The sequence below is a fragment of the Mercenaria mercenaria genome, chromosome 12 (assembly GCF_021730395.1).
Source record: "Mercenaria mercenaria strain notata chromosome 12, MADL_Memer_1, whole genome shotgun sequence".
Taxonomy (NCBI): domain Eukaryota; kingdom Metazoa; phylum Mollusca; class Bivalvia; order Venerida; family Veneridae; genus Mercenaria; species Mercenaria mercenaria.
In genome coordinates, this window is record NC_069372.1 from 12,851,212 (window position 1) to 12,877,599 (window position 26,388).

At 37.2% G+C, this 26,388-nt stretch overlaps 1 protein-coding gene across 1 annotated transcript in view; it reads left to right on the forward strand.

Moving 5' to 3' along the window:
* The window catches only part of LOC123534494 (uncharacterized), a 29,658-nt gene extending 16,802 nt beyond the window's left edge, over window positions 1–12,856 (forward strand). The window contains exon 4 of the mRNA XM_045316774.2: window positions 1,477–12,856. Coding sequence (XP_045172709.2) covers window positions 1,477–1,661 — 185 coding nt within the window. The 3' untranslated portion in view covers window positions 1,662–12,856. The remainder of the gene's footprint in view (window positions 1–1,476) is intronic.
* Window positions 12,857–26,388: the final 13,532 nt, after the last annotated feature.

A 26,388-nucleotide genomic window follows, 5' to 3' on the forward strand; every position in this document is an offset into this window, starting at 1 on the left:
GATATATTTCCTTCGCATATAAACTCCAAACAATGATTTTATTCAACGACAAATCACTCGATGAGACATAGTATTTCTTAAATAAAGTCGTTGTTCAGATGTAAAAGAAATGTATATCCTGAAGGTGGAGCTAGAGTGATACAGTAATATGCATCTGAATGACAATGATTTTATTCAACAGGAGATCACTGTATGAGATATTTAATCCTTACCCTCCTAAATTTCTATAATGAACTTGTCCATCTTTCAATTTGGACAGATGTTCACTGAATGATGAACAGTGCAGATCATGATCGGACTGCATGGATGTGCAGGCTGATCATGATCTACACTGGTCGCAAAGGCAGAATCAGTCGTGTCCAGCAGGATAAGGGCTAATTTCAATTCAAACACAGTATATCAAGGCACCAAATATTTGCCAGTTTGATGTTGTACACATTTTCAAGGCATAGCTATGGTATTTGATGGTATGACATACTAACTATGACATCTGAAAAGTGATTTTGTTGCATTATAACATCACACTTTAATTTTTCTTTATTATAAAGTATTATAAAGTAGGAAAGCAACTTGGGTGGTGTTAGATTAGACTGCTAAGAACTTAGACTTTAACTTATGATACAAGAAAATGTTCTTGAGGCATTCAACATGATTTATATAATTCTGAAGGTAGATTGATGTGTACATGGCTGAAAGGTCAGGACAAATTCAAAACTTAAGATATTCTGTCACATTTTCATATTTGTAATTTGTAGGTCTGTTAACCAGTGTTTATGCCTAAGTTTAAATAATAAAGGGCTGTTGAGACTTCAACATACCTTACTATATTATTCTAATATGCTTGTTTCTTTTAAAACACACTTTCGCTAAAGCGACATCACATTAACAGGGGATGACTTCAGTGTTTTTGTTGCAGCCAAGAAAGAGCACTTCTGTATATTGTCTTCTGTATTAGATAAAGGGTATATTGGAATTGAAATAAATGTTTAGCAAAATCATGTTTTTCATAAATTCATAATAATTAACTGGGGCTATGCCCTCGTGAAATTATTCCGCAAGTGTATTAACCTCTTTTTCATGTATTAATAACGTTAAAACACGATTATTTCTTCAGTAAGATTGAATCTTGCTTTTACTGGATTTCAAAGCTGCAACTCAGAGAACAAGAGAGATTCACTCTTCCCTTGCACCATTACTTAATTATGGCCCTCTTCAAAGATTAAGTTAATGATAAACCTGCATCAGATTTTATATTACTATGAAATCATTTACTTCCGAGGGTATTAAATTCCATGGCTTGGAAAAAAATAACTATTTCTTGGAGATAATGAATCCATGGATTTGATCTTTTTAACATAAATGAATAATTATTGTTCTTTGGAATTTAATTTCATGGTTTGACTCTACCACCAAAATTATTCCTAGGAATACGAATGATTTCAGAGGTTGAATGATTTGGTTCTTAATTGATTTCAGACATTCTTAAACGAAAACGTCGCTATTTACCAAAATATCTACTGACATGGGAAAGAAGATTGCGACGGAAATTCAAGAGGCGTCAGAGGATGAGGAAAGAACGTGAACGTGAACTAGCCGTTGATCCGGTATCAGACAATAGTGAAGAGGAGAGTCTTATATACAGTGGAAATTTTGACTTTTAGTGATGTAAAGATTGCTCATACAGTATTGGATTAGAATTTTTCTTAAATTTTTTTGCATACATTTTTAGCTCACCTGAGTGCAGAGTTGTGGGGGTGAGCTTCTGTGATCACTCACCTTTTGTTGTATGTGTGTTGTCCACACTTTTCTTCAAACCATATATTCCTTTTTCTTCAAAAAACATGGCAGGCAGTGCGAGTGGTCTCTTCCATATAATTTATGTATAGAGTCTACACTTAAAAAATCTTCTTGTCAGATACTGCATGCAAAAGTCAAAATAATTTCTTACAAGTGTTTCTTGGATAATGTTTTAGTTTTACCAAGAGTGTTCAAATTGTTGTGTTTCAAAGGAAAAAACAGTATTTCCAGAGCAAAAAAATGGAAAGATAAGCTTTAAAAACCTTCTCCTAAACCATTGCACTAAATTTTAAAATACTTTTGCAGAAATGTTTTCTGGAAGACTTGCAAAGAATTTTTAGCTCGACTATACAAATAGAGAGCTGTCCTACTTGACCCAGCATCGGTGTCGGCGTGTTTCCGTGTCCCCCACTTTGGTTAAAGTTTTGATGCACTTTCTCTTCATCTCTGTAATACTTGATGGATTTGTTTCAAACTTAAAATAGTTATTCCTCATTATCACCCACATAATATGGCACAAGGTCCATAACTTTCACACCAATATTTTATGAATTATTCCCCTTTTTTACTTAGAATTTCAGGTTAAAGTTTTGATGAACTTTCACTCTATCTCAGTTATTATTAAATGGATTTGATTTAAACTTAAAATAGTTGTTCCACATCACCACTCGCATCATATGACACAAGGGCCATAAATCTTGCACCGATGTTTCAGTTATTATGCCTTCTTTTTGGTTAGAATTTCAGTTGGATTTTTATGCTTTTTCACCATATCTCTGTTATTACTAAATGGATTGTTTTTTTATACTTAAAAATAGTTGTTCCACATCATCACCTACACCATATGATTTGATACACTTAATGTTTATCTCTGTTATTACCTAATACGGTTGACAAAGACATAAGCCAATATCAACAATATTAAGTCCAACATTTTCATCTACATGGAGTCATTAAACACTCCAGTGACAGCTCCATCTTCCTCTGAAGTGCCCACTTTCACTTTCCAGCATCAAAATGGTTGAGCAGGCTGTCTTCTGTGACAGCTCTTGTTATGCTACCGGTATTTACTAAATGAAAAAGGCTTAGATGGAAGACATGACCAACACCAAGTCAAGGTTTTTTCTTTTATTGTTCAACTTATCAGGAATATAACTGTTTATTTGTTTCAAAACATTGCCACCAGAGCTAAAAATAAAAACCTAATTTCACAGAAATGGTCCATAGGTGACTCTCCTACAAACATCTTGATTTGTCAAGAAATATGGCTGCCTGAACAGATCTTACTTTCCCTACATGTCTCTGTCGAAAGCATTGAAAGTCTTCTCCTTTGTATCCACAAGCTAGTTTTCAAAATAATTTAGCAGAAATATTGTTTGGATGACTCTGTCAAAATTTTACTGTTTGAACTGTGAAAACTCAGGTGAGAAATTAAGGGTCATCGTGACCCTCATGTTCAAAACTGATACTTTAAAGCAGTCTGTATTTACTTGCCATATAATTTTGTTGATGGATTATCTTCCTGACAAAAGCTGAGATTTTCTTTCTTTATACACCAGTTTCTCTGAAATCTCTGGCCTACAAACTATTACTCTCTATAAAATTCGAGAGTAAATTAATTATTCTCTAAACTTTCATAACAGTAAGAAAGAAAACAAACACAGAAAGTAGGAATAAGGCTAATATTTTGGCAGTAAGTATCGATTTACAAGATATATCAACACAATGCACATTTAATTAAGTGTTCATCTGTTCCGAATGTCGTAGTGGTGTTCCGGTTGTGGTGTTCCGGTTGTCGTAGTGTCGTTGGAATGGAATGGAAAACTGAAACGAAACTAACTTAGAATTGAACAAAATTTCAAATTAAACTAAAAGAAAAGTAACATGAAGCCTTGCTCTGCTTTAACTGAAAAAGAACTATTTTTAGAGACAATTAAATGTAAAACCATCAGCGTCATATCCTCCTGAGTAACTCCGCCTGTGAAATAACTGTATGTGAAAATAAAAAGAAAATTCAATAATACTTGAATAAGAATATTTTCTTTCTCGCTTAGTGTCCATAAATATGCAGACAACAATAAAATCTTTTATAAAAATCTGAACTATTATAGATCGATTGATAAGAATGCTTCAGACCGCTTAAGCATATGGGGAGGGTGGGTAGGGCATTCACTATTTTAAACCTCACTGCCAAATATTTAACCTCGAGATGAATCAAAGTTACGTTGTAAAGGTATATATATATACCCAATACACAAATGCACGATAAGCACGAGACTATTCCCGCCAACCTGAATTACTGTAGAGACTGTTATTATCGTACCGAGAATAATTTCATTCAAAAACTAGTTCATTCCAAAATCAGACTGTTTTTCATGTAGAAATAATAGATGAATTGTGATTTGTTACATATAATGGGAGGTACATGTATGCTAAAATCCTGTACAAAATACGCATCTGATGAAATAAAATCCCTGTACAAAATACGCATCTGATGAAATAAAACCTTATACAAAAGACACAAAAAGTCAAATGAAGAAATAATCCCAGTACAAAATATGCATCTGATGAAAGGAATCCCTGTACAAAATACACACCTGATGAAATAAATACCTTGTACAAAATACACATCTGATGAAATAAAACCTTGTACAAAATACACATCTGATGAAATGAATCCCAGAACAAGATACGCATCTGATGAAATAAATCCTTGTACAAAATACACATCTGATGAAATGAATCTCAGTACAAAATATGCATCTGGAAAGTAAATCCCTGTACCAAATATGCATCTGATGAAATAAATCCCAGATGCTGGTCTCGGAAGAATGTTTTAGTGGAAAGTACCCAATACAGAATGCTTTCTGACTTTTTTCAAAGCCCCTGGGTGTTGTTTCTATATGTAAGGCTGTTTCATGTGATTTAAGTTAAGCAGGGTTTGTTCTGATATGAGGAAGAAGGGGCTGGAACCTCTTATCTGGGGAAAAATAGCTCAGTATTTTGGGAAAAGTGGAATAGAAATCCTGATTTAAGGTCAATTTTTGGGGAAAATTGCATGATTTGAAAGACATTCTAAGGAGAAGGGGCCTATAAATGGTCCCTATAATAGAAAAAGGTCCCTTTGATGGAGCAAAGGATTGAAGTTGGGACTTCAGTTATTACTGTTGAATGCAAATCCACCCTCGGAGTCTTTTTTTTTAAAAAGGGGGGGGGGGGGGGGGGGAAGATTTCCAGTGTTACTGTGTCTCACCTGTTAACAATATATCATCATAGAAAACATGATCTCTAGACATGATTTTGTTTCCATTTAGTATAGGTACATTATGTATGTAAATGTTTATAATATTCTTAGTACATATGAAAATGCAGTGTGTAAGAAAAAGAATATGCTTTACTAGTGACATGGTAGCTACAGAAACTCTAGTTCGTATTAAATCATATTTCATGATCCTTTTTTATTGTGCCAAATGTATTTTGTTGTATTGTTAGACTTCATGGTTTTAGTATCATAATGACTGTGTTATTGCTGTCACTTTTGACTAGTTGTAGAATTACTGATGGATGTACTAAATCAGTAACAGGGTTTTTGTTAATTATGCCCCTCTTCGAAGAAGGAGGGGTATATTGTTTTGCAGATGTCGGTGGGTCGGTATGTAGACCAATCCGTTTCCGGATGATAACTCAAGAATGCTTAGGATCATGAAAGTTGATAGGAAGGTTGGTAATCACCTGCAGATGACCACTATTGATTTTGAGATCTGTATGTCAAAGGTCAAGGTCACAGTGACCCTGATCAGTTAAACGGTTTCCAGATGATAACTCAAGAACGCTTGGGCCTAGGATCATGAAAGTTGATAGGGAGGTTGGTCATGACCAGCAGTTGACCACTATTGATTTTGAGGTCAATATGTCAAAGTTCAAGGTCACAGTGACCCGGAACAATTAAACGGTTTCCGGACGATAACTCAAGATTGCTTGGGCCTAGGATCATGAAAGTTGATAGTGAGGTTGATCGTGACCAGCAGATGACCCCTATTGATTTTGAGGTCAGTAGGTCAAAGTTCAAGGTCACAGTGACCAGGAACAGTAAAACGGTTTCTGGGCGATAACTCAAGAACGCTTGGGCCTAGGATCAGGAAAATTGATAGGGAGATTGATCATGACCAGCAGATGTCCCGTATTGATTTTGAGGTCATTTGGTCAAAGTTCAAGGTCAGATTGGCCAGGAACAGTTAAAACAATTTCTGGACGATCACTTTAGAACGCTTGGGCCAAGGGTCATGAAAGATGATAGTGAGGTTCATCATGACCAGCAGATGACCCCTATTGATTTAAAGGTCAGTAGGTCAAAGGTCAAGGTTACAGTGACCCAGAACATTTAAACCATTTCCAGACAAAAACTTGAGAATGCTTGGGCCTAGGATCATGAAACTTGATAGGGAGTTTGGTCATGACCTGTAGATGACCCCTATAGATTTTGAGATCTGTAGGCTAAAGGTCAAGGTCACATTGACCCGAAACAGTTAAACTCTTTCCAGATGATACCTTGAGAACGCTTGGGCCTAGGATCACTAAACTTGATAGGGAGGTTGATCATGACCAGGAGATGACCCCTGTTGATTTTGAGGTCAATAGGTCAAAGGTCAATGTCACATTGAACCAGAACAGTAGAACTTTTGTTTACAGTGAGCAAATAGTTTCTGTTCCTTGTTCAATTACTGAATGCATCAAGGGGGGCATTTCGTGGTTCTTGCTAAACTTTGTTTGATCCCGATAGAGCCGTACATGAAAATTTTTGTTACATATAAAGTGAATCAGACAGTAACATGTTAAAGCATCTAATAATAATGATCATAGAATACACTTTAAAAACTGTATATTCCCTTATTAACGCCTGTAAAAATGCTTCATATTACATTTCTCAAAAGGGGGCATTTATTAACACCCACAAAATTTTATATTTATTCTATTTTTTTGTTACATTTTTTTTAGGGAAATATAGACTTCAAATGAATGAATTTTAACAATTATAGCACTTGCAAAGTTCTGATGTTTACTTGTTATCTAAATTTTAAAAAAATTTAACTTTTAGCTTGCTGAATTTCTAAAATGGACTGGTCCATCATTCAATTTGGGCAATACCATTTATTATTCGAAGGGTGTTCACTGAAAATTTACTGACTAAATAGCGAACAGTGCAGACCATGATCAGACTGCATGGATGTGCAGGCTGATCTTGGTCTGCACTGGTCGCAAGGGCAAAACCAATTGCCGCCAGCAGGCTAAAGGTTAAACTCTGGGGGAGCATTAATTAGGGAATATATGGTATTTTGTTAAATTGTTGTTTATCATGATACACAGACAAGCGCCAGTGTTAATGATGATTTTGTTATATTGTAACATATTTTACTGTTCTTTAGTTTAGACTGTATTTATTCAAATATCATGTATATAGATTACATACACATATACGCAGTAGTAACTGTATGTTGTAGTTGATGTATTTATTATTATTTTGTCTTTTGAAAATGGAATTTACTGTGAAATCAATTACAATTTATTTTATGCTCTTCAGTGAAATACTGAAGTTTATCTGTGAAATAAAATTGATATTTTTACTGTTCCGAAAAAGTTATGAAATGTATAACAGCTCCGGTGCATTTTGACATATACAACCCATTGTGAAATCATCAATTGAAAACCTTGCTTGCAAAAAAAGAAAAAAAGATGTGTAGGTAGGCCCAGGCCTTTGGGGCTTAATAGGTAGCTATATAACTGTTTATGACACTAGCAGAATAGGTAATAGACTCTTTAAATTGTTATATAAGAGTTACAATGACAAAAAAATGAATATTTTGGCTGTTGTTTACCCAGATCTTTTTTGACTGATTAGCATGTATGGTGTTGTTGGTTTTTTTATGCCCCCGAAGGGAGGCATATAGTTTTTGAACCGTCTGTCTGTCTGTCTGTCCGTCGGTCTGTCAGTCTGTCCGCAATTTTCGTGTCCAGTCCATATCTTTGTCATCGATGGATGGATTTTCAAATAACTTGGCATGAATGTGTACCACAGTAAGACGACGTGTCCCGCGCAAGACCCAGGTCCGTAGCTCAAAGGTCAAGGTCACACTTAGACATTAAAGGATAGTGCATTGATGGGCGTGTCCGGTCCATATCTTTGTCATCGATGGATGGATTTTCAAATAACTTGGCATGAATGTGTACCACAGTAAGACGACGTGTCGCGCGCAAGACCCAGGTCCGTAGCTCAAAGGTCAAGGTCACACTTAGACATTAAAGGATAGTGCATTGATGGGCGTGTCCAGACCATATCTTTGTCATCGATGGATGGATTTTCAAATAACTTGGCATGAATGTGTACCACAGTAAGACGACGTGTCACGCCCAAGACCCAGGTCCGTAGCTCAAAGATCAAGGTCACACTTAGACGTTAAAGGTCATTTTTCATGATAGTGCATTGATGGGCGTGTCGGGTCCATATCTTTGCCATTCATGCATGGATTTTAAAATAACTACGCATGAATGTGTGACACAGTAAGACGACATGTCGCGCGCAAGACCCAGCTCCGTAGGTCAAAGGTCCTAAACTCTAACATCGGCCATAACTATTCATTCAAAGTGCCATCGGGGGCATGTGTCATCCTATGGAGACAGCTCTTGTTTCACCTTGAACACAGATTAAACTGTAGTATTGTTTGTAAAAACCCCACCCCCTTCCCGAAAAAAAAAAAGAATTTAAAAGGTAACGTTGTCAATATAGGAAATCTCTTGACAGTAGAGTTCTTTTGATGGTGTTTCTCAACAACATGTTGGCTTGTATCATCCACAGTTCTGATAATTATGTGGATGAACATTGATATTTGTTATATATTTTTCTCTTTATAGACTATATATGAGCCACGCCATGAGAAAACCAAAGTAGTGGCTTTGCAACCAGCATGGATCCAGACCAGCCTGCGCAGTCTGGTCAGGATCCATGCTGTTCGCTAACAGTTTCTCTAACTGCAGTAGGCTTTAGAAGCGAACAGCATGGATCCTGACCAGACTGCGCACACGTGCAGGCTGGTCTGGATCCATGCTGGTTGCAAAGCCACTATGTTGGTTTTCCCATGGCACGGCTCATATATGTATTTTAATTTGATGTTGTGATATACAAGTTGGGTATGTTCAGTATTAGTGCAATAATGTTAGCATTTTTTTTAATTATTACATGAAAATTCACTTTTTTTTTTTATTTCATTTTAGAATTACATTTTTGAAAAGATTACATATCTGCATGTCCCCTACCCCACCACTATCAGATTTTTTAACCCCCTGCGGATGTTTCAGCAGAGGAAACTTGAGATTTGCCCCCCTGTCTGTCAGCCCACCACACAATGTGGGATTCTTTGATAATTTAAAGAATTTTTAATATGAAACTTGGTACATGGATAGATGGCAATATGAGCAATATGCATGTCCTTTTATTTTGTTGCTATGGTAACAAATAGTCCAACATAATGACAAAAAAGTGGATTCTGTGGTAAAGCTTGATGAATTTTTTATGAAATTTGGTAAAAAGGTAGACAACAAATGTTGGGAACATGTACATTATTTTGTCCATCTGTTTATCCATCTGTCTGTCTGTCTGTCTTTCTTTCAGTCAGTTGATTCTGTCATATCTTTTAAAAATACTAGAGAGATTATCATGAAATGTTTGACAAAGATAGAAAGCAGTGTTTAGAATTATACAGATCATTTTATTTTTCCATCTGTCTCTCCATCTGTCAATCATAAGATAGAACCTTATAGTTAAACAATATGCAACTTCTTCAATACAAAAAGTGTGGTTCCTATGGCAGCAAATATGACAAATGTCTAGAAGGGGATTTGTATTGCTGGACAATAGACTATGTCTTATTCAGTTGTTACTACATTTTTTAAGCTTACTGAGTGATTACAGTACATGTAAGTTTGTTAAAATATATTTTGACAACGTTTAACTGTGAAATCATTTTTATTCGCGTAGGACGAATTTTTTGCGTATTTCGCGCTAGGACCAATGCGCGAATTTAAGAACTATTATTATTTTTTTATTTTATTTCTTCATTTCTAAAATTGAAAATGCGCAAATTTAAGCCCGCGCGAAACAGCCCTTTTTCACGTTTGCGCGAAATTTCGTGCCAGCGAATTTAAATGATTTCACAGTATTATATTTAAAGAACAGATAATATTTGAATCAATTTGTAGATACTGCCTCATTCACAAAAATTAATGGTACATGTACCAGTATTTAGAGATCAAAATGTGTATAAAGCATATGCCTATATTTATGTCAGTTATTTTGAAAGGTATTCCAGTTTGCTTAGATATGTAAATAAAAAGTACTAACAAAGTGATATATTGTGAGATCTAGATACTAAATGTTTAGTTAAACACTCACACATAGTCTGTAAAATATATAGAACAGCTGTCTACATGTACACATTGTAAATCACACAGTAAATATTTGATGTAGAATAGAAGGAATTTAGTGGCATTTTACGGTTGTGGACAATAATCACACTCTATAATTACATATTTTTTCTTGGATAATTAGACACTTTTTGGACACACATGACTTTCCACAAACACCAGAGAATGCCAAAATCACATACAGATAATATGTAACTGACCGATAATCACTATATTTTCTCTACCTTAACGTCGCCTTATGACCTTAATTTTACTTGTGTCTCCAACCCCATCCCAACCACACACACGCACACCCATTGAAGCTACCCTAGTCTATAACAAAAATTATACTTAAAATGTACTTTACAATGTACTTCAGTTCAAAGTAGTTTGTAAAAAATATCAACTTAACCCTTAGCCTGCTGGCGGCAAGTGATTTTGCCTTTGCGACCAGTGCAGACCAAGATCAGCCTGCACATCCGTTCAGTATAATCATGGTCTGCACTGTTTGCTATTCAGTCAGTAAATTTTCAGTGAGCACCCCTTTAAATAATAAGTGAAGCTGCCCAAATTGAATGATGGACCAGTCCATTTTAGAAATTTAGCACGGTAAAGGTTAAACAATACTGATATATGAATTTTGATATTGTGGTATTGCTTGCCGTTTTTAAGAAAAATTATACCACGGGCTTAGTGCAAAACGGTTATTACTTATATGAAATAAAGAAGGAGTTACAACCATTTTGCGCTAAGCCCGCGATACTGTGGTGTACATCTAGAGGTGTGCCTCTTTAATTAACGTTTTTGTTTCAAGACCTCATTTTCAGATTCAGTTCAGTTCTGATTTAACTTTGAAAAATGTTCTTTCTTTCATTCTATGTTTTCAGTAATGTAACATTGCAATTTTTGTTTTGTTAAGGTTTTCATAGGTTGCAATATAAGTTTTATTTTTGTATTTGCAATAATTTTATAATTGTTATTACAAATGTTAGTTTTTAACTGAAGATAGCTATTGTGATGGACCTATGCCCATCTTTTGATATCATTAATATTTGAAATGAAAACACTCTAAGAGGCATTTTTATTTGGCCAAATCTTACTTGAACTTGTTTAGAATTTTTCGCTTAGATTTTGATGAGTTTAATCCATGGTCATCTGGTATAAAAACTAGGTCACTAGGTCAAATTACAGATTAAGCTTTTTAACAGGTTTAAGTACAAATTTTCAACTTGATTTACTTGAAACTTAGTCGGAATATTTACCTTTATAATTTCAATATCAAGTTTGTCTCCTAGGGTAAAAAACCAAGTATTAAGTCAAATCCTAGAAAATATGTTAACACTATAGAGGCTACATTTTGTACTAGATTTACATAAAACTTGGTTAGAATGTTTGGCTTCAGGAAATATAGACCAAATTACATATTGTCATATAGTGTCAAAAACTAGGTCAGTGAGTCAAATCATGCAAAAAATCCTTATCACATTTTCCACCTTGTTTACACGAAATATGGTAAGAAGTTTTGGTTTAAACAGAAATTAGCTTAGTACATACAGTTGTCCTTTCCCAAGAAAGAAGTTGGAAATAGGAAGTAGGGCTTTAGGTCAAATATTAGGAAAATCTTGTTAACACTTTAAAAGCCACATTTTTCTGTCTGATCTAGAAACATAGTCAGAATATTGTCCAAATTGTTTCTCAAGTTGAAACTAGGCCATCTTAATTATCCAGGTGGTTGATATAGAGCCTTCATGACCCACTTGTTAAATTCATTTATTTATCAAAACATGACTGATAAAATAACGAAAATTTGTATATTATACAACGATTTGCATCCTTGATTATGCATTTTTTGTTGGTCAACTAGTACATGTAGAATCATGCAGTGATGTCTAGTTTAAAGCTTTTTTAAATTATTTGTGGAGATGTTTTGAAATTCTAGAATTATTGGTTTGCACAGAAAAGTCCTTGAATTTATTTTTGATCTTGAAAACTCCTTGAAAATAGCTTAAGCCCTCAAAACACAAAGAAAGTGCTTGGATTTTGAAAATTAAATGCTTGACTTTCACTTAAAATTCATTGAAAAATGTATTGATGTATTGTCAGAATTTTGTTTATTATTTAAGTGGATAAATTAATTTTAAAAAAAAGATATATAGTAAACATAAAGATTATTTGAAGGAAAATATGGTATCTTGGTCACTTACTGACCCTGGTATGTGACAGTTGTGGTCATAACTGGTGGTCTGTAACTGCATTTTATCACAGTTTACATAGAGTGCAATTCTACTAAAACACCGTATTCTTGGAAATAGTTGATAAAGGTTGTTAGCACATTGTTTTGAGAAAAACAGAAAACAAGATACTTTGAAAATCCTTGACTTTTGTTACAGATGTTTTATATGAACCTTGTTGATAATACCATTGATGTAATACATGTATATAGAAACTGAAGAAAATTAAAAGAAAGTACTTGTGGATATCACCATAGTTCAGAAAATTTCTGCAGACCTTTTGGGAAAGCTTTAATATGCTCTGTAATTGCATTTGATTCAAGCATTTTACGAAAAACATGAATTCATTGATAAAAATTTTATTCAAACAGTCATTTGATGAAATGTCTTTAGCTTTTTTATACGCCCGAAGGAACGTATTACGCCGGTGTCCGTCCATCCGTTAGCAATTTCGTGTCCACTTTATATCTCTTGAACCCCTTGAAGGATTTCAAAGAAACTTGACACAAATATTCACCTTACGGAGACGACGTGCAGAGCGCATGTTTCGGATGACTAGCTTTAAGGTCAAGGTCACACTTAGGGTTCAAAGGTCATATGAGTGTGTTTCGTGTACGTTCTGTAACTTTTGAACTGCTTGAAGGATTTCAAAGAAACTTGGCACAAATGTTCATCACACTGAGACGATGCGCAGAGCGAGCGCTTGTTTCGAATGACTAGCTTCAAGGTCAAGGTCACACTTGGGAGTGAAAGGTCATATATGACTTTGCTGTGTCCGCTCTGTAACTCTTGAACTGCTTGAAGGATTTCAAAGAAACTTGGCACAAATGTTCATCACACTGAGGCGACGTGCAGAGCGCATGTTTTGGATAACTTGCTTCAAGGTCAAGGTCACACTTCCCTTTTTTTTTTACTATAAATAGCTTATTTTGAAACTTTTTTATTATTGGCCGTAGGGAAAAACCAAGGCCACTTTTCTGTGGTACAACATGGATGGTACATCCAATTTTTAGATGTATTTTGACATAACTTTACCTGGTTAGAATTTTTTTGTGGACTTAGATTTTTTTTTTGAATATCTTCTTTTTGTTGTTCCTGTCCTTTGGGCTTCAAGAGTCAAGTTCTTTAAATTTTGCTCCCATCCGCTGATGTAACCCTTTGGGCGTATATTGCCCTGCTTGGCTGTGCTCTTGTTACATTGTGTATAGGTGAGTTTAGGATATTGTGTTAGAGTAAGTTATATTTTCTTGAAGTAATAATGTCATAAGGCTTAAAATTTGTTTGTTTATGGTAATCTAGTCTATAAAGTATAACATAAGCAATGTTACTTTCTGGTATCATGGCAGTCTTGTTTCTCTTCTCACATTCCGCATGATCGCTCTTAGAATTTTTATTTACCGCCCTCTGCAAAAAGGTTTTTTTTTGAAATCTAAACTTTTATAACTGCTGTAATTCTGCATAATAGTTGAGATAGTAATGTATTGTCCATATTGGATTTATCACTGGTTGACGTCATAGGAGTGGAATGAAGCCATAACATAAGTTTTCACATTGATGTTTTATTTTTGTGCCCCCCCCCCCCTCCCCACAATTTGTGGCGGAGAGGGTCACTTAGGTATGCCCATGTCCTTGACCTGGAGTCATCAAACCTCAGAGGAGTGTTATGCAGCCTGTAAAGTTGTACAGCCAGGCCAGAGTTATGGCCCTTGACTTAGTCAAAAATTTGCATGAAAAAAGCCTAAGTTTGTGTCATATGAATCTCAAACAGTATTTGGCCTAGGATTATGAAACACAGGAATATTGATCAGCATGTGAAGTTGTGCATCTTGGGTTTTGTTTGAGTTTTCACTCAGCCAGACCAGAGTTATGGTCCTTACTTTGTCAAAAATATTCATACAAGGTCATAAAAGTTTGTGTCCGAGTATCTCAAAAAATATTTGACCTGGTGTCTTTAAACATTAGAGAATTGCTATACAGCATATGATGTTGTGCACCTGTTGTTCCTTTTTGGGATGGATTTCACTTAGACAGCTCAGAGTCCTTGACTTAGTAAAAAAAATACACCTAAAGTGCTTAAAAGTTTTATGTTGAAAATATCTTAAAATGTAATTACTGGTAACCACGTAGAGTCATGTGCAATGACGGGAAATGGAGATACCATTGTCCTATTGGCACACATCTAGTTTCAAGTATAGCCAGCTTTGGTCGAGTAGACATGGCTGATAATATATATAAGGCAAACCTGGCTTTTATTTTTTTATTCAACTTGTTTAATAAATTCAGTATGAAAAGACACTCGTGTAATATCCTGTATTAAAAGTTTTCAGTCTGGCAGCATTTATTTTGGGCATTTTAAGACATAGATTATTTAATATTAATTTATATTATTAAATTTCCCATTATATATAACTGCTTGAATAATATATCATATTCCCCAGTGATTTTAAATCTCATGCGCAAAATCGTTATTTTCAATTTCTGTGCGTGTGATCTTATCAATTAATTTCATTCCACGTGTGCAACAGCACTATTTTGTTTTTCTGCACATGTGATATTATTTTTTCATATCTCCCGTTGAGAGATTGATACTTTCGCATTGATTAAAAGACTGAGACGATAAATTTTGAGATGAGGTGCTTATACTTACTTTAGGCTTGAATTACCTTTTCTGGTGTTCATGCATGTGTGAACCCGGCCTATTTTTCATTTTTTAATGAAATTTTTTTCAAAAACAACTTTTTATCAGTTCTTGAATCAAAACTATCACCATCAGATTGGAAATGATCTAACTAAGAAAATGAGTGCATTTAGAAATAAGAAACTTGTAGCCATTTTTTCGAATGCTCAGCATTGACACAATGTTGAATGTTTGTTTGTTTTGGGTTTAACGCGGTTTTTCAACATCATTTCAGTCATGTAACGGCGGGCAGTTAACCTAACCAGTGTTCCTGGATTCTGTACCAGTACAAACCTGTTCTCCGCAAGTAACTGCCAACTTCCCCCCATGAATCAGAGGTGGAGGACTAATGATTTCAGACACAATGTCGTTTATCAAATAGTCACGGAGAACATACGCCCTGAAGATCTAACTCACGACCCCATGATCTGTAGACAGACGCTCTGAGCTAAGCGGGTGTTGAAATATGCGCATAAATATAGGGGTCAACGATATGATTTTACAAATGGCGTTGAGGGGGACATGGAAAGTAATTTCGTTTGGAAAAAAATTAAGTCTGTAAGGGTGACCCCACTTGATTTTGCAAATGGCGTCAAGGGGGGGCAGGAGAAGTAACCTTGTTTGGAAAAGAATTGTCTGTAAGAGTGACCTCCCTTGATTTTGCAAATGGCGTCAATTGTGGTAGGGGAAGTAACCTCGTTTGGAAAAAAAATTAAGTCTGTAAGAGTGACCTCCCCTTGATTTTGCAAATGGCATCAAGGAGAGCAGGAGAAGTAACTTCGTTTTGAAAAAAATAAGTCTAAGAGTGACCTCCCCATGATTTTGCAAATGGCGTCGAGGGGCGCAGGGGAAGTAACCTCGTTTGGAAAAGAATTGTCTGTAAGAGTGACCTCCCTTGATTTTGCAAATGGCGTCAAGAAGTGCAGGTGAAGTGACCTCCCTTGGTTTTGCAAATGACCTCCCTCGTTTGGAAATAAATAGTCTGTAAGGGTGACCTCCCTTGATTTTGCAAATGTCGTCAAGGAGGGCAGGGAAAGTAACCTCGTTTCGAAATTAATAGTCTGTAAGAGTGACCTCCCCTTGATTTTGCAAATGGCGTCAAGGAGGGCAGGAGAAGTAACCTCGTTTGGAAAAAAAATAGTCTGTAAGAGTGACCTCCCCTTGATTTTGCAAATGGCGTCAAGGAGGGCAGGGGAAGTAACCTCGTTTGGAAAAGAATAGTCTGTAAGAGTGACCTCACCTTGATTTTGCAAATGGCGTCGAGGGGTGCAGGGGAAGTAACCTTGTTTGGAAAAGAATTGCCTGTAAGAGTGACCTCCCCTTGATTTTGCAAATGGCGTCGAGGGGGGCAGTGGAAGTAACATTGTTTTGAAATGAATAGTCTGTAAGAGTGACCTCCCCTTGATTTTGCAAATGTCGTCAAGGAGGGCAGGGGAAGTAACCTCGTTTGGAAATTATAGTCTGTAAGAGTGACCTCCCCTTGATTTTGCAAATGGCGTCAAGGAGGGCAGGGGAAGTAACCTCGTTTGGAAAAAAATTAAATCTGTAAGAGTGACCTCCCCTTGATTTTGCAAATGGCGTCAAGGAGGGCAGGGGAAGTAACCTCGTTTGGAAAAGAATAGTCTGTAAGAGTGACCTCCCCTTGATTTTGCAAATGGCGTCGAGGGGGGCAGGGGAAGTAACCTTGTTTGGAAAAGAATTGCCTGTAAGAGTGACCTCCCCTTGATTTTGCAAATGGCGTCGAAGGGTGCAGTGGAAGTTACATTGTTTTGAAACAAATAGTCTGTAAGAGTGGCCTCCCCTTGATTTTACAAATGTCGTCAAGGAGGGCAGGGGGAAATAACCTCGTTGGAAATTTGTCTGTTTCGAGTGACCTCCCCTTCATTTTGCAAATAGCGCCAAGGAGGGCAGGGGAAGTAACCTCGTTTGGAAAAAAATTAAGTCTGTAAGAGTTACCTCCCCTTGATTTTGCAAATGGCGTGATTTTGCAAATGGCGTCGAGGGGTGCAGGGGAAGTAACCTTGTTTGGAAAAGAATTGCCTGTAAGAGTGACCTCCCTTTGATTTTGCAAATGGCGTCGAGGGGGGCAGTGGAAGTAACATTGTTTTGAAACGAATAGTCTGTAAGAGTGACCTCCCTTGATTTTGCAAATGATGTCAAGGAGGGCAGGGAAAGTAACCTCGTTTGGAAATTGTAGTCTGTAAGAGTGACCTCCCCTTGATTTTGCAAATGGCGTCATGGCGGCAGGGGAAGTAACCTTGTTTGGAAAAAAATTAAGTCTGTAAGAGTGACCTCCCCTTGATTTTGCAAATGGCGTCGAGGGTTGCAGGGGTAGTAACCTCGTTTGGAAATGAATTGCCTATAAGAGTGACCTCCCCTTGATTTTGCAAATGGCGTCGAGGGGTGCAGGGGAAGTTACCTCATTTGGAAAAAAATTAAATCTGTAAGAGTGACCTCCCCTTGATTTTGCAAATGGCGTCAAGGAGGGCAGGGGAAGTAACCTCATTTGGAAAAAATTAAGTCTGTAAGAGTGACCTCCCCTTGATTTTGCAAATGGCGTCAAGGAGGGCAGGGGAAGTAACCTCATTTGGAAAAAAATTAAATCTGTAAGAGTGACCTCCCCTTGATTTTGCAAATGGCGTCAAGGAGGGCAGGGGAAGTAACCTCGTTTGAAAAAGAATAAGTCTGTAAGAGTGACCTCCCTTGATTTTGCAAATGGCGTCAAGGGGGGCAGGGGAGTAACCCCATTTGGAAAAAAAAATCTATAAGAGTGACCTCCCCTTGATTTTGCAAATGGCGTCAAGGAGGGCAGGGGAAGTAACCTCGTTTGGAAAAGAATAGTCTGTAAGAGTGACCTCCCCTTGATTTTGCAAATGGCGTCTAGGAGGGCAGGGAAGTAACCTCATTTGGAAAAATTAAGTCTGTTAGGTGACCTCCCCTTGATTTGCAAATGGCGTCAAGGGGGCAGGGAGGTAACCTTTTGGAAAAAAAATTTAAAACTGTAAGAGTGACCTCCCCCTTTTTTTGCCAAATGGCGTTCAAGGGGGGAGGGGAAGTAACCTCATTTGGAAAAAATTAAATCTGTAAGAGTGACCTCCCCTTGATTTTGCAAATGGCGTCAAGGAGGGCAGGGCAAGTAACCTCATTTGGAAAAAAATTAAATCTGTAAGGGTGACCTCCCCTTGAGTTTGCAAATGGCGTCAAGGAGGGCAGGGGAAGTAACCTCGTTTGGAAAAAAAATTAAGTATGTAAGAGTGACCTCCCCTTGAGTTTGCAAATGGCGTCAAGGAGGGCAGGGGAAGTAACCTCATTTGAAAAAAATAAATCTGTAAAGGTGCTTCCCCTTGATTTTGCAAATGCGTCAAGGAGGGCAGGGAGTAACCCTCCCCTTTTAAAGAAAGTCGTAAGAGTGCTTTCCCCTTGATTTTGCAAATGGGCGTCCCGGGGCAGGGGAAGTAATTGTTTGGAAAAGAAAAGTCGTAAGAGGGGACCTCCCTTGTTTTGCAAATGGCGTCTGCGGCAGGGAAATAACCCTGTTTGGAAAAGAATTAAGTCTGTAAGAGTGACCTCCCCTTGATTTTGCAAATGGCGTCAAGGGGGCAGGGGAAGTAACCTTGTTTGGAAAAGAATTGTCTGTAAGAGTGACCTCCCCTTGATTTTGCAAATGGCGTCGAGGGATGCAGGGGAAGTAACCTTGTTTGGAAAAAAAATTAAATCTGTAAGAGTGACCTCGCCTTGATTTTGCAAATGGCGTCAAGGAGGGCAGGGGAAGTAACCTCGTTTGGAAAAGAATAGTCTGTAAGAGTGACCTCCCCTTGATTTTGCAAATGGCGTCAAGGAGGGCAGGGGAAGTAACCTCATTTGGAAAAAATTTAGTCTGTAAGAGTGACCTCCCCTTGATTTTGCAAATGGCGTCAAGGGGAGCAGGGGAGGTAACCTCATTTGGAAAAAAATTAAATCTGTAAGAGTGACCACCCCTTGATTTTGCAAATGGCGTCAAGGAGGGCAGGGGAAGTAACCTCGTTTGGAAAAGAATAGTCAGTAAGAGTGTCCTCCCCTTGATTTCGCAAATGGCGTCAAGGAGGGCTGGGGAAGTAACCTCGTTTTAAAAAAATTAAGTCTGTAAGAGTGACCTCCCCTTGATTTTGCAAATGGCGTAATGGGGGCAGGGGAAATAACCTTGTTTGGAAAAGAATTAAGTCTGTAACAGTGACCTCCCTTGATTTTGCAAATGGCGTCAATTGTGGTAGGGGAAGTAACCTCGTTTGAAAAAAAAAGTCTGTAAGAGTGACCTCCCCTTGATTTTGCAAACGGCGTCATGGGGGCAGGGGAAGTAACCTTGTTTGGAAAAGAATTAAATCTGTAAGAGAAACCTCCCCTTGATTTTGCAATTGGCGTCGAGGGGTGCAGGGGAAGTAACCTTGTTTGGAAAAGAATTGTCTGTTAGAGTGACCTCCCCTTGATTTTGCAAATGGCGTCGAGGGATGTAAGGGAAGTAACCTTGTTTGGAAAAGAATTTTCTGTAAGTGACCTCCCCTTGATTTTGCAAATGGCGTCGAGGGATGCAGGGGAAGTAACCTTGTTTGGAAAAAAAATTAAATCTGTAAGAGTGACCTCGCCTTGATTTTGCAAATGGCGTCGAGGGATGCAGGGGAAGTAACCTTGTTTGGAAAAGAATTGTCTGTAAGTGACCTCCTCTTGATTTTGCAAATGGCGTCGAGGGGTGCAGGGGAAGTAACCTCGTTTGGAAAAGAATTGTCTGTTAGAGTGACCTCCCTTTGATTTTGCAAATGGTGTCAATGAGGGTAGGGGAAGTAACCTTGTTTGGAAAAAATTCTGTAAAAGTCACCTTCCCTTGATTTTGCAAATGGCGTCAAGGAGGGCAGGGGAAGTAACCTTATTTGGAAAAAAGTGAAGTCTGTAAGTGACTTCCCCTTGGTTTTGCAAATGGCGTCAAGGAGGGCAGTGGAAGTAACCTTGTTTGGAAAAAAAGCTGTGAGAGTGACCTCCCATTGATTTTGCTAATGGCGTCGAGGGGTGCAGGGGAAGTAACCTTGTTTGGAAAAGAATTGTAAGAGCGACCTCCTCTTGATTTTGCAAGTGGCGTCGAGAGGTGCAGGGGAAGTAACCTTGTTTGGAAAAGAATTGTCTGTAAGAGTGACCTCCTCTTGATTTTGCAAATGGCGTCGAGGGGTGCAGGGGAAGTAACCTTGTTTGGAAAGGAATTGTCTGTTAGAGTGACCTCCCCTTGATTTTGCAAATGGCGTCGAGGGGTGCAGGGGAAGTAACCTTGTTTGGAAAAGAATTGTCTAAGTGACCTCCGCTTGATTTTGCAATGGCGTCATGGGGGCAGGGGAAGTAACCTTGTTTGGAAAAGAATTAAGTCTGTAAGAGTGACCTCCCCTTGATTTTGCAAATGGCGTGAAGGAGGGCAGTGGAAGTAACTTCGTTTGGGAAAAAATGTAAGTGACCTCCCCTTGACTTTGCAAATGGCGTCATGGGGGCAGGGGAAGTAAACCCTTGTTTGGAAAAAAAATTGTTGTAAAAGGGGACCTCCCCCTTTCTTTGCAAATGGCGTCGGGGGTGCAGGGGGAAGTTAACCCTTTTTTGGAAAAGAATTGTCTGTAAGAGTGACCTCCTCCTGATTTTGCAAATGGCGTCGAGGGGTGCAGAGGAAGTAACCTCGTTTGGAAAGGAATTCTGTTAGAGTGACTTCCCTTTGATTTTGCAAATGGCGTCATGGAGGGTAGGGGAAGTAACCTTGTTTGGAAAAAATTCTGTAAAAGTCACCTTCCATTGATTTTGCAAATGGCGTCGAGGGCAGGGGAAGTAACCTTGTTAGGAAAAAAAATGAAGTCTGGAAGTGACTTCCCCTTTCTTTTGCAAATGGCGTCAAGGAGGGCAGTGGAAGTAACCTTGTTTGGAATAAAAAAAGCTGTAAGAGTGACCTCCCCTTGATTTTGCAAATGGCGTCACGGGGTGCAGGGGAAGTAACCTTGTTTGGAAAAAAATAAGTCTGTTGACCTCCCTTTGCTTTTGTAAATGGCGTCAATGCTGGTAGGGGAAGTAACCTTGTTTTGAAAAAGAATGGTCTGTAAGTGGCTTCCCCTTTATTTTGCAAATGGCGTCAACGGTGTTTGGGGAAATAACCTTGTTTGGGAAAAAATTCTGTGACCCCCCCCTTTGATTTTGCAAAAGGTGTCAAGGGGGGAGGGAAGGGAACCGTGTTTGTAAAAAGTGTTGGGTGACCCCACTTTCCTTTTTCAAAAGGCGTCAAGGGAAGTAAACCTGTTTGGAAAAAAAAATTGTATACTCCCCTTTTTTTTCAAAAAGGGTCGTTTGGGGAGGGGGAAAAAACCGTTTGGAAAAAAATAAGGGTTACCTCCCCCTTTATTTTTCAAATGTCGTCAGGGGGGCAGCGGAAATAACCTTTTTGGAAAAATATTAAAATTTTTAGGGTGACCTCCCTTCGGTTTTCAGATGGGGTCGAGGCAGGAAAGTAACTGTTTGGAAAAAAGTCTGTTGGTGGCCTCCTTTGTTTTTCAAAGGCGTCAGTGGGCAGGGGAAATAAAAGTGCTTTTAAAAAATGAAGCAAGTAAGGGTGACCCCCTTTGATTTTGCAATGGCGTCAAAGGGGTGCAAGGGAAAACCTTGTTTGGTACAATGTTAGGGTGACATCCCCTTGATTTTGAAAATGGCGTCAGGGGGGCAGGGAAAGTAACCTTGTTTGGAAAAGAAATGTCTGGAAAGCTCACCTCCCTTTTGATTTTGCAAATGGAGTCAACTGGGGCAGGGAAGTAACCTTGTTTGGAAAAAAAAATCAAATGTGGTAGATGATCCCCCTTGATTGGTAAATGGCGTCAAGAGGGGAGGAGAAGTAACCGTATTTGGAAAAAAATTAAATTGGTAAGGGTGAGCTGCCCTTGATTTTGCAGAGGGGCAGGGGAAGTAACCTCGTTTGTAAAAAAAAATGTTGTATGGGTGACTTCCCTTGATTTTTCAAATGGTGTCGAGGGAGGCGGGGGAAGTAACCTTGTTTGGAAAAAAATTAATCTTTTAGGGTGACTTCCCCTTGGTTTTGCAAATGGGAGGCAGAGGAAGTAATCGTGTTTGGAAGTCTGTAAGGATAACCTCCCCCAAAACTTGCAACTGTCGTCAAAGGTGGTAGATGTGACCGTGTTTGGATAAAACTTAAGTCTGTTAGGGTAACCTCCCATTTATTTTGCAAATGTCGTCAAAGGGGATATAGGATGTAACTGTGTTTGGGTAAAGATTGTCAGGGTAACCTCCTCTTCATTCATTTTCCAAATGGCGTCAAATATGGTAGGGGAAGTAAACTTGTTTGGAAAGAAAATAAGTCTGTTAGGTTAACCTCCCTTGATTTTGCAAATGGTGTAGGGAAAGTAACTGGATAGAAAAATATTGGTCGGTTAGGGTAACCTCCTCTTTCTTTGACAAATGGCATCAAAGGTTGTAGGAGAATGTTTGGATGGAAAAAAAAGAGATCGGTTAGGGAAGCCCTTGCTTGATTTTGCAAATGGCGCCAAGTGTGTAAGGGAAGTAATTTTGGATGAGAAAAATTGTCTGTTAGGGTAACCTCCCCATTATTTTTCAAATGGCATCCCAAGGGTAGGGGACGTTTTTTTGGACAGGGAGGAGAGACTAGCTACGGTAATCTCCCCCATTTTTGCAAATGGCGTCAATGAGGTTAGAGGTAGTAACTTTGGGTAGGGAAAAATGTGGTCTATAAAGGTAACCATCTCTTTATTTTACAAATGGCGTCATCAGTGGTCAGTGCAATTGTATGACATTTTATTTAAAAGAAATAAAAACACAACTGTATGGCGTTTTATTCATTTTTCAAGCAGCAATTAACAGCACACAAGTCACAAATGACATTGTAATGTATGATTATGGTGGTCAAGTTCTAAAAAATATTTTTAGAATTTAATACATATGCAAACATTATTGAATTCCTCAAACAGTAATACTCTTGGAGAAATAAAAAAAAAAGCTTACGAATATATTAAAAGTTTTGACTGTCATTAAGAAACAACCAGCGAGCAGGACAAATATATATTATATAAAATACTGTTAATTTTCCAGACATTATACATGCAAACCCAAACATATCTAACAGGTCAAATAAGACTAAACAGGTAATCAATCAGCACTTCCGGGCTAGTCGGATAATGGCGGGAAGAAAAAATCCTCATTTTTTCCCAGTTAAAAATGTCATTTTCATGTTTTATGTAAGCCTGCTCTGTTTTTATTTTATTGTGGACCTGTAACCTTGACATCTTGGTAGCATTTTCAAGGAGATTTTTTTTTGCATTTGTGGAAATGTTAACAAACTTTATTACTCATGTGTTCATACCCACATTTTAGCTGTCAGTTTGGAAGATATTCCATAGTGTTTACCTGTCAGACAAAAAAAATCTCCCTTAGAAGATGCATGGCCCCTACTTTTCTTGTTGGTTGTTTATAAGTCATTTATGAACATAAGACTAGTAATTCCTTTTTTAAAGCCTGGCTTTTTGTTATAGCTCTCAGAAGATTGTTGATTTTATATAGAACATAGAGCAAATTTATTTACTACTGTACAGCCAACACCCGGTTATGCAGATAATGAAATTTTGACCGTCATTTCAAAAATTTGAGAAGGCACTCTATCTTATTGATTTCTGACTTAGGTTGAATCGCCTTATATTTTTAGCCGTTTTTCCTGAAAATATTGATGTTTGTTACCTAGATCTACTTCTATTGTAAAATGATACAGCAGGGGGTATTTATTTGTTTAAATATAAGATTGAAATATCTTTCACCTAGTAAACTTTTGGTGCTCCCGAGAAAGATTATTCAGGATTACACATTTCTTATTTTTATTTCTTGCATTAGTCAGCTTAAAAGCTAATTCAGAACTTATGGTGTTTGTCTTGTCCAGTTAAAATAAATTCATCTCATTTTTTTTTTCAACAGCGCAGAGAAATGTGTAATGTCACGTTATATTTCATGACGTCACAATGCTGATGTTGGAAAAAAAAACAAATATGTCTACGAGATGCATATGTTTCTTTTACATTTTAATGGTTTTACGTGTATTATAATGTTTTTTATTGTTGTTGTTGTTGTTGTTGTTGGGTTGTTTTTTTTTTTTTGGGGGGGGGGGGGGTTATCGTTACTATATATATATTTGTATTTTTTGAAGTAGATTTCCAGTCCTTACAATTCATATCATCCTTTCGCGTTCAAGTGTAGTTCCGTACTACTGAAAATTGTATTTGGATTTCTCTCCGTTTGAAACAATGAGTTTATGTTATAATCGTATTACATTCGTACCGGTATAATACTTTAAAAGCGCGGACTAAACACGTAAAAGTTTGCCCACAATTCTACTAAACATTTGATTAGCGCATCATTCCAAAAGATATACCAGTCTAAAGTTTAACACATTGTTCCTTTAAAAGACAAAGTTGCTTTAAAAGTCATTTAAGCCCCAAAGGTTAATGTTAGTGCTCAGAGTTAGGTGTCAGTAAGTCTCAAGAGTTATGACAAACAGTGTAAAATTCAGTGAACAATAAATGGGGGCCAAAATGACTTTAAAAAGCTACATTTAAACGATGCAGACAAATGACGATAGAATGTGTATTCGAATAAAAAAAGCTGTGATTTTATCTGTATTTTTTGCAGCTACTACAGTATGGAAGTTCATATCAAGCTTTCAGAAGCTATAACTGAAATATAACATACATTATACCCTGATAAACCCATTGTTTCAGAAGTGGGAAACCCAAATACAATTTTCACTTGCACGCAACATCAATTTAACGTGAAAGAATATGAATTACATATAATCTGATAGTTTTTAACTAAATGAACATTAGAAAATAATTATATTGAAATATAAAAGAAATCAATCATGTAGAACATTTACCATAGAAACGAGCGTAACAATGCATATTGCGTGTGACGTTACGCTGGTAGAATGTGTATAATTAGGTACACAAACAGTTAAATGTATATACTAGTAATAAATTTTCTTTGATGTTTTATGTAAAATCGAATTATTTTTCACGCGTGCACACTAGAGTTTACATTTTCGCTACCTGTATCTAGAATGATTCGATATTTCAATCTTACACTGGAACAAAAAAATATCAGAGTTAATATCCCATCCTGATTTCATGATTTGTGAAAGTGGCTTTTTGCACCTACACTGATCCACGTAGATCTATATTTATTTTTGAAAACTACCCATTGTCCAGTTTAAAAAAAAAATATCCTAAATTAAGACGCTTTTAAAATAATTGACCAAATCAGTATTCTATGTGGCTTTATAGTTTATACAAATATTGGCTGTCCCTGATTATTACTGATCAAAGTCAAATGTGCATTTTGTGTTCATGAAAAAATATTTATAAAAAGAAAACGATAAAAATAAAGATGCATAATTTCGTTAGCAGTAACAAACCAAGCTAGAAATATTCGTTGCGTCTAAGAATAGCTCGACTGTATCAGTATTCCGTTTTTTTTACAAGACCTTGTCAAATAATTGATAATATTCAGCAAATATTACACATTTATGCCGCTCACACATTATCAAAGAGAGCTATCACTGAAGGCGATTAATACCCCGGATGCCGCTTTGATAAAGGGAAAGTAAAATGTTGCCATCATGACTTTTGACCTTCAAGTGTGAACTTGACCTTGGACCTAGTAGTGATCTGAGTTGTACCCGCTCGACTATTCGAAAATCTTAACCAAGATATTACTGTTATCATATGTAAGTAAGCGCGAGAGATCGTGGAGATGAAAAAAGATTTTAGGTGGGATGGGAAGGGACGGGGAAGGGCGTGTAAGTGCGGAGGAATGAGGGAAACTAGAAACAATATGAGATATAAGTTAGTGCGTGAAATGTAAAAAAACGATTTTCTGGAAGTGGCTAGGGGTAGCAGCGTAGCGTTAGATTCCATTTGATTTATAAGAAAGCGTGAAAGATGTAAATTATAAAAGAAAGCGTGGGAGGGGGAAGCTGTAGAAGAGGGGATGGGGGATGAAAAACGATGTGTAAGAGATGTAAAAAATATTTTTGGAAAAGAAAGCGAAGTGGATTGGGGTGGGGCAGTAGTGAGGGAATAAGGGATACTTAAACATCATATAAACATATGATATAAAAGATATACAATCGAAAGTGTAAAGAAAATGTAAAATAAGTAAAAAAAAAAAATA